At 36.3% G+C, this 12,407-nt stretch overlaps 2 protein-coding genes across 4 annotated transcripts in view; one reads left to right on the top strand and one right to left on the bottom strand.

The window, feature by feature from the left end:
- Positions 1-1,268, top strand: part of LOC127132129 (phospholipase A1 PLIP1, chloroplastic) — a 34,793-nt gene extending 33,525 nt beyond the window's left edge. For all 3 annotated transcript variants that reach the window (XM_051061002.1, XM_051061000.1, XM_051061001.1), the window contains 3 exons: positions 43-102; positions 171-587; positions 667-1,268. In XM_051061002.1, the coding sequence (XP_050916959.1) occupies positions 43-102; positions 171-587; positions 667-1,053 (864 nt within the window). In that variant the 3' untranslated portion in view covers positions 1,054-1,268. The remainder of the gene's footprint in view (positions 1-42; positions 103-170; positions 588-666) is intronic.
- Positions 1,269-9,720: 8,452 nt separating this feature from the next.
- On the bottom strand, positions 9,721-12,158 carry LOC127132128 (exosome complex component RRP4 homolog). Its single transcript, XM_051060999.1, has 6 exons — positions 11,727-12,158; positions 11,590-11,635; positions 11,391-11,480; positions 10,530-10,595; positions 10,368-10,433; positions 9,721-10,275 (listed from the first exon to the last, which is right to left on the bottom strand). Exons 1-6 carry the CDS (start codon positions 12,155-12,157, stop codon positions 9,811-9,813), a joined length of 1,164 nt encoding a protein of 387 aa, XP_050916956.1. The 5' UTR covers position 12,158; the 3' UTR covers positions 9,721-9,810.
- Between the last annotated feature and the right edge of the window lie 249 nt (positions 12,159-12,407).

Raw genomic sequence — 12,407 nt, 5'->3', positions numbered from 1 at the left:
CACGAAATTCGACAAATGATTTTGTTTCGATTCGTGTTGCAGGGTTCCGATTCCTTAGCATCATGGCAAGCAAATCTCTTCTTTGAGCCAACGAAATTCGAGGTATGAACCAAGAACAATTCATTGTTATGGTGCAAAATGAATAGTACTTATGATATATTCTCTTACAGAACACAGATGTACTAGTTCATAGAGGAATATACGAAGCTGCAAAAGGAATATACGAGCAATTCATGCCGGAAATAATGGACCATTTGAAAAGACACGGTGATCGCGCAAAGCTTCAGTTCACCGGACATTCTCTCGGGGGAAGTCTCTCTCTTTTGGTTCATTTGATGCTATTGTCTAGGAAAGTTGTCAGTCCCTCAGCTCTTAAACCAGTAGTGACGTTTGGCTCGCCGTTTGTATTCTGCGGAGGCCAAAAACTAATCGACGAACTAGGCGTGGACGAAAGCCAGATCCACTGTGTCATGATGCATAGAGATATTGTTCCAAGGGCCTTCTCTTGTAACTATCCTGATCATGTAGCTGTCGTCCTTAAGCGCTTAAACCGCAGTTTTCGGTCACATCCGTGTCTGACGAAAAACGTAAGCATCATTGTTCTATCGCTACATCATTTAGCTAGTAAGTTGATGTTTTCACATACTTTCTTTTGATGTTTTTCAGAAGCTATTGTACTCACCACTAGGAAAAATATTGATTCTCCAACCGGACGAGAAGACATCGCCTCCGCATCCCTTACTTCCTTCCGAAAGCGCGTTCTATGAGCTCGATAGTACTATTTGCGGATACTCTTCAAGAGTTGTGAGCACATTTCTCAATCAACCACACCCTATTGAAACACTGAGTGATCCAACAGCATATGGATCAGAAGGCACAATTCTAAGAGACCATGACTCAAGCAACTACCTTAAAGCTGTCAATGGAATCTTGAGACAATATTCGAAGGCGGTTGCTGGCAGAATTCGAAAGCAAAGGATTGATGAACTGTGGCCACATCTATGGAGCCATGAAAAGAACACGTTGATGAGAAAGGACATAATAAGTAGATAAAATTATTAAATTATGAAATGAACTAACTAGCACAGGAAAATCATTTTTATTTTCTGTACATTTCTAAACATACAGAAGACTAAGTGTGTTTGTAGCAATAATGATCTTTGACTAACATTGTACAATCTATAAAATTTCAATAGAATAAAAACTGTGAGAACTAAAATGAATATAAAATTTCAATAGAATAAAAACTGTTGGGCGCAATTGTTGTTTATATTGTGAAATCTTTAATACTTTATTCCTACTTTCTAATGAATATTTTATTATATTTTTTTAAAGATGGGTTTTGAGTAAGTTTTTTTTATTTATTACAAATTACAGTTTTAAAATTTAATTTAATTTAATAGTTAATATTTTTATATTCAATTAATTATTTCATTATATTTAAATTAAAAATTTAATTGGTATTGCAAATAATCACAATTGGCCTATCCATCAAATGAATGTCAAATCCGCGTTTTCGAATGAACCACTTGAAGAGGAGGTATATGTAGGAGAGCCCCCTGATTTTGTAAAAGACCAAGAGATAAAATTCTACAAGTTGAAGAAAGCTCTATATGGTTTGAAGCAAGCTCCAAGAGCTTGGAATAAAAGAATTGATAGTTTCCTAAAGGATATTGGCTTCAAGAAATGTGTATCAGAGCATGGAGTATATGTGAAGACGGATGCGAGTGAAGGAGTAATCATCCTTTGTCTATATGTAGATGATTTATTGATCACGGACAGCAACGGGGAGTGCGTTTCAAAGTTCAAGAGTGAATTTATGAAAGAATTTGAGATGACATACCTTGGTCTCATGACTTACTTACTTGGCATTGAGTTCCATAAGTCCAATGTGGGACTGCTCGTGCACCAAAGGAGATATGCTCTTGAGATATTGAAAAAGTGTGAAATGGGGCATTACAATGTCATTTCTCCAGCTAAACCAAGTGTCCAGTTGTCTAAGAATGATGATGAGCAAGATGTTGATCCAACTCAATATAGGAGGTTGATTGGATCCTTGCGTTACTTGTGCAATACGCAATCGGACTTGGTATTTAGTGTCGATATTGTGAGGCGATTCATGGTGAGACCGAAGGTGTTTCACTTGGCAGCAGTCAAGAGGATCCTATGTTATGTCAAAAAATTTGTTGATTGTGGAATTCTCTTTCCCACAGCGGATACGAGCAGAAAATGCAATTCGTTCGGTTTTACCGATTCTAACTAGTGTGGAGATAAAGATGATCGAAAGTCTACAGCTAGATACATTTTTATGTTTGGTACAACATCAATCTCATGGTTACATACCCGAGTTTTTTTTGTATTTTCTACTATTGTACTTGATCATTTAAAGTCTCAATTGTTTTGTATCTTATATATAAGTGTTTAGGGTGCACTCCCACTCAAGCTAATGAAATCATAACTTCTCACCCTCAATTCTCTCTCTCTCTTTCTCAATTCTCCTCTTTCACTCTCTTTATCCAAAATTATTTCGCCGTTGTTTCACCAATTTTATAGTTGTTTGTTCCAATATAGGCTTCTTAATTTTAATTCCCTAATTTTTACTATGAAATGGATTTTACTTTTGCTAATGATTATGGGTTAATGAATTCTCAAGCAAATGTTATAATATTGAGAATGAATGTGGGACAATAATATTGAGAATGAACGTGTGATAAAAAGTGTTTTTTTTAAATAACCATTTTTTTCAAAAAAAAATCCAAAATAATGAATTATTTACAAAAATTATCAAAATAACCGAGTTTGGTAGAGGATGCGCCAGATGAATTGGCGCATCTCCAATGCTTTAAGAGGAGGCGCCAATAGAATTGGTGCATGCATTAGGCTCCTCATGAGGAGGCGCCAATGCTAGTGGCGCCTACATTGGGCCTCATGAGGAGGCGTCAATGTTAGCGGCACCTGCATTGGGCCTCATGAGGAGGCGCCAATGCTCCTGGAGGCTAGGTGCATTTGGTTGTGTGGGCGCCCATTCATCTGGCACCTGCATGTCATGGTCATGTGGGCGCCAATCCCTTAAGCGCCCACATGTTCTGTACAATTGATGTTCCGTCTCTATAAATACAACTCCTTGGATGCAATATTTTTCACTCAAACTCATCTCTTAATACCATAAATTGTCTAGTTTAACCACCATCAATTTCAATTCTCTCTGTTTCAATAATGTCTGCATACATTCAGAAACGAAATGATGATGTAATATTTTCTACCGTTGCGGCTCCGATACAGGTTCGACTTTGGAACACAGATACATTTGAACGTCTTAATCGGACGTTGTACAGTTGGTTAGAGGGAGAAATTGGAGAGGGTGAACGGATTAGAAGAATACAATGGCTTGTGTCCACGTTCAACCAACAATGAGAAGTGCGTGAATGGGTGGATATTAAGACTGATCAAGACGCTCGTAGGATGATGCATTACATGTTCAAAATTGTTTTGATGGTTCTAATTGCATAGTTCTTGTATTGTATTTGTTATAATTATATGTGTTACTGTTTATGTAATGGTACTTTCGTCATAGACGTCTAATATGAAATAAATTTAGTTTTTCATATATTGCAATAGAGGTACATGTAAATTTATCTGGTTGTACTCGTTCCAACACTAGGACAGTTATTACGATTGTGACCTGGTTGACGGCATAAACTACATAGTCTAACCATTTTGTTCGCCGTATCCATTTCGGTTCGAATTCGGGTGCTGTTTGGGCGACCATTTTTCTTTCTTCTCATAACTTCGTTGTGTCAAACGATGTCCCCCTGATATTCTGGCCAATAATCCTCTTTTGCCACTACGGAAAAACTAATTTTATAAACATTTGAAAGGCTGGCGACTTTGTAAACTTCAGATAGCAAGTAGGATGGATCCCTTCGAACCTTTGAGCATGCCGCAATGACATGGGAGCAGAGGGTACGAAAGGCTTGGAACTTTCCGCAGTCGCACCAACCTCTATCTAGTTCGACTTTGTACTGTCCCACCGGTATGCCCTCATTGTGATCCATGGACTCGGAAACACTAAACCAACCTTTAGTTCGGTCATATACCGTAACCACGTGTGTGTTTGCTTTGGCAGCTTCATGTCAGATGAATTTCATTGAAGCATCACTGAACAATTGTCCAGATTGCAACACTGAACTCCATTTGGAGCGTCTGGTTTCAAACAACGCCCCTAGCCTGAAATATGTAGCCTGCACCAAAGCGGTTATTGGTAGGTTATGGATGCCTTTGAAGACAGAGTTCATTGATTCCACAAGATTTGTTGTCATGTGGCCCCAATGCCGTTGTTGTATGCCCTAGTCCACTTCTCCAACGGAATACTATCGATCCACTGTACCGCATCTTCGTTTGACAATCTTATTTCCTCGCGGTAGTGTTTGAAAGAAGGTTCTGATAATGCGTAACCTGCATTGACAACCTTCTTCCGCAACATCTTATCTTTGATTTCCCGCATGAAATTCTGAGCAATATGTCTAATACATAACACATGCGTCGAAGGAGGATTTTTCCAGCCGTTGTCAATGTTATTATATGCACTGATGATTGAGAGGTGTCTGTCGGAGATCACACACAAGTTAGGCTGAGGTGCAACATGCAATCGGAGACTTCTTTGAAAAAAACTTCATCCCTCAGCAGTCTCCCCTTCAACTAGGGCAAAGGCGATTGGAAAAATATTGATGTTCCCATCTTGTGCCACTGCCATCAGTAACGTTCCTTTGTATTTTTCGTACAATCATGTACCATCAATTTGTATAATTGGTTTACAGAAAGAAAAAACTATGATACATGGTTGATACGCCCAGAATAGACGCTGAAATATTCTATTTCCAACAGCACACGTACCATCTGATGTATAGGTGGGTAATGTTTCCATCTTGACAATTGTCCCAGGAGCATATTATTTAGAGCCAACTGGTATTTGGGAAGTTGTGTGGAAGACATTTTTTTTGTGGAAGACATTTTGTTGAAATATTAAATATGTAGATAGCTTTAATGGAATTGAATGTATTACTAAGTTGTTCATCTGCATAGCATAAATAGCTTGGTCATTGCTAACTTGGTCGTTGCATTGATAAGTTGGTCATTGTCTGTACAAACTTGATCATGCATGCACTAGAGAGAATCAACCATGCAGAGAAAAGAGTGACAAGAACACACATAGGGAATCAAAGAATCTCTGAACCCTGAGCCCTAAGATTCCCACCTAGGCGCCCATTCCCTAGGCGTCATAAAGTAACTGGGGCGCCAAAGGGTTAGGCGCCTCTTCACAAAACTTGGTCTTAGGCGCCACTTGGAAGGGCGCCCCTTCCCATTGCCCCACACTAAGGCGCCAAGAGGAAGGGCGCCTCTTCCTTGCATGTGAAGAATCACATGTAGGCGCCAAGAGGAATGGCGTCTCTTCCCTTACATGTGGTTTCTTCACATGCACGTAGAAGAGATTCCTCACATGCTTTCTCTCACATACTTTCTGAAGTTTGTCATTCCCTTGTCTTCTCTTGCCATTTCATGCAACCAATCACATTCATTTTAGGTTGCAAACCTACTCACTCATTCATCTATAAATAGCCTCTCGTATCAACAATATCAAATCATCTTCATCAATACTCAATTATATTCTTCTACCACACTTGTTTCCTCTACCACACTCAAGCTTTGCAAAATCAAATCATGTCTTTGTTGACTATGGCGATGAACACAGAAGAACACTCGAGAATATCTCGGCATTTGTATGTTATCTCTCTCTTTTTACTTTTTATGCTTTTAGTCTTATACATTTGTTAGCTCTCTCTTTTTACTTTCTATGTTTTTCTTACTTCTTATAGATGTGTGTTTGTTGAGTATGTATTTCTTCTTCTAATTGTATTTTCTTACTTTTTTGTTATTAGGATCCGAAGCGGTTTAGATGCCGTGTACATGAATATGTACCCCATGATCCTTTAATAGAACCATATATTAGAGGATGTGAATTTGGAAATCTACTCAACATTGTTTCGTACTCGGTGGACTACAAGTTCATTCTGGCTTTGTTGGAGAGGTGGAGACCCGAGATCCACACATTTCACCTTCCGATCGGTGAGTGTACCGTCACACTTGAGGACGTGTACATGTTGTTGGGTCTTTGTATAGACGGAAAGGAAGTGATTGGTCGAGTTAACCAAGACAACAATATCTGCAATGAATTATTGGGTGCCCCTTTGTTAGACGACGAAACTGAGGGAGACACATCCGGTCAAGCAAGGGGGCAAGGTATAAATTTAAAATACCTAAAACAATATTATGTCAGTATAGTATTGTCCGACGATTCAACCGAGTATGAGAAAATAATAAAAGCTCGGTGTTATATTATGATTTTATTTGGTAATTTTTTGTTTCCAAAAAGTACATGTAATTCTGTAAATATAATGTATTTACCTTTATTACGCAACATTAATAAGGTAAACACTTATAATTGGGGTTCAACTATGTTGGCCCATCTATATAGTGCAATGTGTAGAACTGCAAAAAAGAATACATGTACTTTTTTTTCATGTGCGTATTTGTTTCAAGCTTGGGGGTGGTCAAGAATGTTGTCGCTCGCCCCGATAAATGAGCGCCCATTCGTGTTCCCGTTTGCAACCAAATAAATCTAACACTTTACCATTCACCATTTAGTTAATTATATTTAATATTATAATTAACAGTAAATAATATTTTTCACTTCTTTTTTATCTTAGGTGGTTAGTAAGGGGAATGAACTACAACAGGTGTCTGAAACACGCTATTGTAGTCTATCGAAATCTATTGGACCACATAGGACATGACGATGTAATAATCCTACCCAACTATATTTTAATTTAAAAATACTTCTCAAATTATTTTCCATTTAATCGTTTCGTATTGTTTTACAGTTTGTCTGGAGGCCATACAACCCAACAACTAACAACACAACATCAACCAACCACATACACACAAGAACCAAACACCCAACATCGCAACCCGTTCATGCCAACCACACAACAACCAACCATCCAACGTCGCAACCCGTTCATACCACTCACCCAAACACAAAACCAAGAATCAAAGCCCGCAATCACAACCGTCTACAGCCCAGATAATTCATATGGGTCACTTCATCGTAGCCCCCCACCAATGACCATCCAAACATCCCATCAACATAACACCCAACCATTGTGTAACTATACTACGCCCTAGGAACCATTGCTTCGTTTCCAAAACGACTCAATGGCCCAATTTGAGCAATTATACCGTCCCCAATTCACCTAACCCCAACTACGATGACATGGGCACCGAACTCCATTACGGAAGCGCCGTTGGTCAGAGCCCCTCCGGATATTAGGAGCAAATGATGACACATCTGTCAAATACCGCTGGAATTTCCGTCGGACCTTCCAACCAGCCATCGCTCGATCAGGTCAGCACACAAAGACCACAAACACCTCAAGAAAATCGTGGGAGACCTTGGAGACAAACTAACGCACCGGGATGTGGAACCGGGGGACGTTATAATCGGGTCGGTCATTAGTTTATTGTCATCCAATGTAACCAATTATTACATCTTCAATTAATTGATTTATTTTCATTACTATTTCTTAATTATTAAATAATAAAAATTAAATATTAATAATTAAAAAAATTAAAAATAAAAAAATATAGGAGGGGGTGTATGCGACAGATGAATTGACGCATACACCAACCAAATGCACCTAGGCGCCATTAGCATTGTCGCCTCCTCATGAGGCCCAATGTAGGCGCCACTAGCATTGGCGCCTCCTCATGAGGAGCCCAATGCATGCGTCAATGTTATTGGCGCCTCCTCTTCAAGTATTAGGGATGCGCCAATTCATCTGACGCATCCTCTACCAAACTCGGTTATTTTTGTATTTTTTTTGAATAATTGATTATTTTGAAAAAAAAATTGAAAAAAATGATTATTTTGAAAAAAAAATCCAAAAAAATCATTGTACGCTGATTTATTTAATTGCAATGTTACTTATGAAAAATGAATCTCTCTCAAGTGTGTAGATTAGCATTATGCAATGTAATTTTAACTTCAGTTTCTCTTACCCCTTCTTCTCTTTTCAGCATTTCATTTATGGAATATTGTTTATATTATTTTAATTTTTAAAGTTTTTATTTATATTATTTATTGTCTCGTGCATACTTCATAGTAATTTTCAATTTTGTTTCGTCTTTCAATTATAGTCATGGATAGGCATGGCAATATAACCCATATCAGTGGGTACCCACCCGAACTCGCCCCGAAGTTGACGGGGAAAATCCGCTTTAACTGAGTTCGGGTTTGAATTTTCCCCGATTATAAAATATGGGGATGGGTCGGATAATGGGGACACTAGTACCCACCCCGAACACGCCTCGTTTATTTTATTATGTATATTATTATTATTATTTGATAATTTAGAATATTAAATATGTGGTTAAAGTTTTAATTTAAATTTATTATTTAAAATATATGAATGAAATTTTTTTAGATTGTTTTATTTTATTATTTGTAATGTAATTTTAGTTTGGAAAAAATAAATATTTCTATTAAAAAAATTGATTTCATTAAATGAATGGTGGCGAGGTGGGGATACCCGAACCCGTTTGGGACGGGTTTGGGTTTTGATTCTCCATCCCCGTTTGAATTTGGGGCGGGGAACAGAGATTGTTTTGGGATTCGGATTTGGGTTTGTGGGAGGTAAAAACCGTCCCCGACCCGCCCCGTTGCCATGCCTAGTCATGGAAAATTGAACTTATCCTTTCAACGCCAATCACCACTCGAAACTAACTATTGATATTTATTTATGAATTTTATTTGTAAATATATCTTTCTAATCTATTTATGTAATTTTGATTTACTCTAAAAATTATCTTTCTTTTTAAAATTGGTTTCTTTAAGCTATATTTAAAAGAATAATAACCGTTGAGAAAATAAAAACCAACTACATTTTAGAGATTTCTCTCTTTTTTTTTAGTATAATTGAGGTTTTTTTTTCTTGAATAATTCTTTTGTAGGAAAATTATGATTTTAAGTAAAGGAATTTTCGGTTGATTTTTTTATTATTCCAGTCTCATTCTTAAGTTGTGTTGTTATAGTTTTTATATTTGTTTAAGTTTTTTGGAAGTTACAATTTAATGATAAATCTAACTTCTCTGTATAGTAGTTTTTTTCCTTCTGAATATGCTTTTGACATATTTTTTATTACTTTAAATTATTTATTTCTTAAAAATTATTTGAATTTTTCACATGTGGATTTCTCTAGACAAGGTATAAATGAAATATCAGTGAGTATTTTTATGTCTTGCTGATAACTTAGAGATGAAATAGTATGATTTCCCTATATTTAATTTTTCGGATATTATTTAATTTTGACTAACTTACACAAGATCTGTAAAAAAAATTTGAGACAGTTCTGGAAATTATATTTTCGAAAATACATGAGTAAAAAATAATTATTTCTATGTTTGTTACAAGGTTTAAAAAAGTTATTCACAAAAATAAAAGTTCCATAGAATGAAAGAACTTCCGTAACTTTAGTAATTCCATGGTTTTACTCCTATGAGAATAATTCCTACAAAATTTCACATGATTTGTTTTGAGAAAAATATATCACTATTCATTTTCCAAAGAATATATCAAACTATATGCTAAACACATTTTTAGAAAAGTATTTGGAAATTAAATCTTTATTTTATTTTTCATGTAACTTATTCATGGGATTTTTTTTATGAATCCAACGGATGGACAGACATAAGACTTTATATCAAAACCTTCCCTTTATCTGAGTTTCTCCTCTCTGCCTCTTTTTCAGCAACCATGACACAGAACTCAGAACCAAGCATGTCGTTTATATCAAGATTAGCCGAAACACTTAGATCGATAACACCCTTGATACTTTCCAATGTTATGATGAACCCTAGAGTGGACAATACTCTTACAGCATTTGCAGCCCGGCATATGTATTTTCTAGTCTCCAGTGGCGTATAGTTTTTCTCTTGTTCTTCAAGACTCGCTGAACTTTTATTCGGAACTGAAACGTTTGGCTCAGATCGGTTAACTTGGTCTTCAACCATGTCATCTCTGACTCCAACATGTTCCCCAACCCATATGAACCCATTACAGCCGATTATTAAATCAATACCATATTGATCCAGATGATGGAAATGTTGTTTTTGTCTCTTCACTAAATACGGTGCGACTGTAAGCAACTGACCACTAGTAAGCTGCAAAACAGTTGAAAGCCATCAGTAACACTAGGAAAAGACTAAAGAGTGTCAATAATGGAAATATAGTTTACAAGGTTTTCAAGAGTAACCTTTCCATGTTTTTGACTTCTTGTTTGAAGGTGTATGTCACCATGCGTAAAATCACGAACTTCAGCCTGTGAACATGTTCATCATATAGAACACTAGTCAGCTGTTGTTTTCTTTCATAAAAAGTAAGTAAATTATAACATACAAGATAGAATCCAACTTACACAAATGTAATCATCCTCCGCAAAAATACATTGCATATTCAACTCATCTCCTGACGTCCTTCGCCTCTAGCAACGAAAAGAACAATTTTGAGTGACAAATTTAAACTTGAAATATTATTTCTTCAAGAATTATGGTTTCTTTACGCAAGCACCTCAAATCAGTTTACATAACTTCATGAAGAGAGAAATTGATGACCATCAAATCAAATAATGGAACAGAGCAAACACACAATTCAGGTCATTAATAATACTTGCAGTTCAACCAAGATATCAGACAGTTTCGACAGAAAAAGCATATCAACATCAACACTGGGGAACTTTCTCCTACGACTAAGAACTTCCCATATCTGTCCCAAGGCATTGATCCCATCATCTAACAATTGCAAATTATTCTAAGATCAATTCACCACAAATGAAAAAAAAAATTGAAATGACAAACTCATCATGATAAACGACTAAAAACATATCCACCTCTCGTTCATCCATTGTTTCACTCAACAACAACGTGATGCTATGGCAACTAGGGTCGTCTTAATATTTTGGAGGCCCTATATAAATAGGTTAGTCACGGTTCAAATGTGGCAAATATTGAGTCCTATTTAACCAAAGTTTAACCGTGGCAATTTTGAGATAGTCTGCATTGCACAAAGACAGACCTGATGGCAACAATATGACAAAACAGTGACCACTAATCGATAACTCCCATAATCCATTCTATCAATTTATCCAAGTTTCTTAAACATTAATTGAAAAGACACTAATTTTCCTCAAAGAAGTCTCCAAAATTTCAGAAAAAATATAAACTGTGCAAGCTAGAACAGAAAACAAGATATCTTCTCCATAAAGGGAATTGCATAATACCTGTACACCATCAAGCACATTCATAGCAGAAATCATCAAATAAGCATTTTTACTGCAATTGATATCCAATCTCCAATGCTTTTGAGCAACCTACACAACAACAACAACAACAACAACAACAACAAACAATAAGTCGATGGCAACGAAAAACTTGTAAAAGCAAATACATAAATTAGAAGTGGAAATTATAAAAGTGTACCTCAACAACGCGCCCTATAACGATGTCACCAACCTCAGGTTTGTACCTAAGATTGAGTCACAACATTCCATTAATAAACTAAAACATAAAAATTAAAAAAAAATATTAAAAATGAACAAGTTAAGAAGAAAACTTACCTTGAGCTCAAAGGACGCACATAAACGAGTTTGTTAACACGCTCCACAGTGCCGCAGAGAGTGGAAACGACTTCACCGTCTAGGTCAGCAGTTCCGTGTCCTTTGAGTACTCCTTCTTCAAAGTTGACAGGAATGGAATCGGCTATGGTGACTGAAGCATCGAAATTCACATTAGAAGATAGAGATTCCATAGCCTTTTGCAGACGGAGCTTCTGAGTTTGATTGAACTGTAATTGAATCCGTCTCGTCTCTATATCCATGTTCACACAGCAACAATGGAAGGTGGAGCGAGAAAGAAACAATAGGAGGAAGGTGATGACGGAGGGGTGTGAAGAGTAAAGAGGGTGTGCTAAAGAAAGAAAAGGGGTTTGAAGGAAAGAAATAGGGTTTTGGGTTTTCAATTTTAAATGAGGAATAAGCATTTGTATCATTATAACATTTCCGAAAGATATGGATATTGCCTTTATATGGTTACTTTGAAGATTTAAAATTGTTTTCTACTAATGAATGTAAGAGTGAAAAGATAACACTTGAAAAATATTTATTTTACATATAATATTTATATATTTGAGAAAATCTTGAATCAAAAAAATCTTTGTTGAAATTTATTAGGCTCTGTATAAGGTGGTTTTCTAATTTGTTTTAAAATTTTAAAAGTTAAAATTAATTTTTTATTAAATT

Source organism: Lathyrus oleraceus, chromosome 3 (genome assembly GCF_024323335.1).
Source record: "Lathyrus oleraceus cultivar Zhongwan6 chromosome 3, CAAS_Psat_ZW6_1.0, whole genome shotgun sequence".
NCBI classification, from domain to species: domain Eukaryota; kingdom Viridiplantae; phylum Streptophyta; class Magnoliopsida; order Fabales; family Fabaceae; genus Lathyrus; species Lathyrus oleraceus.
Note: the sequence above shows the minus strand (reverse complement) of the source record. Positions and strands in the feature narration are given on the sequence as shown.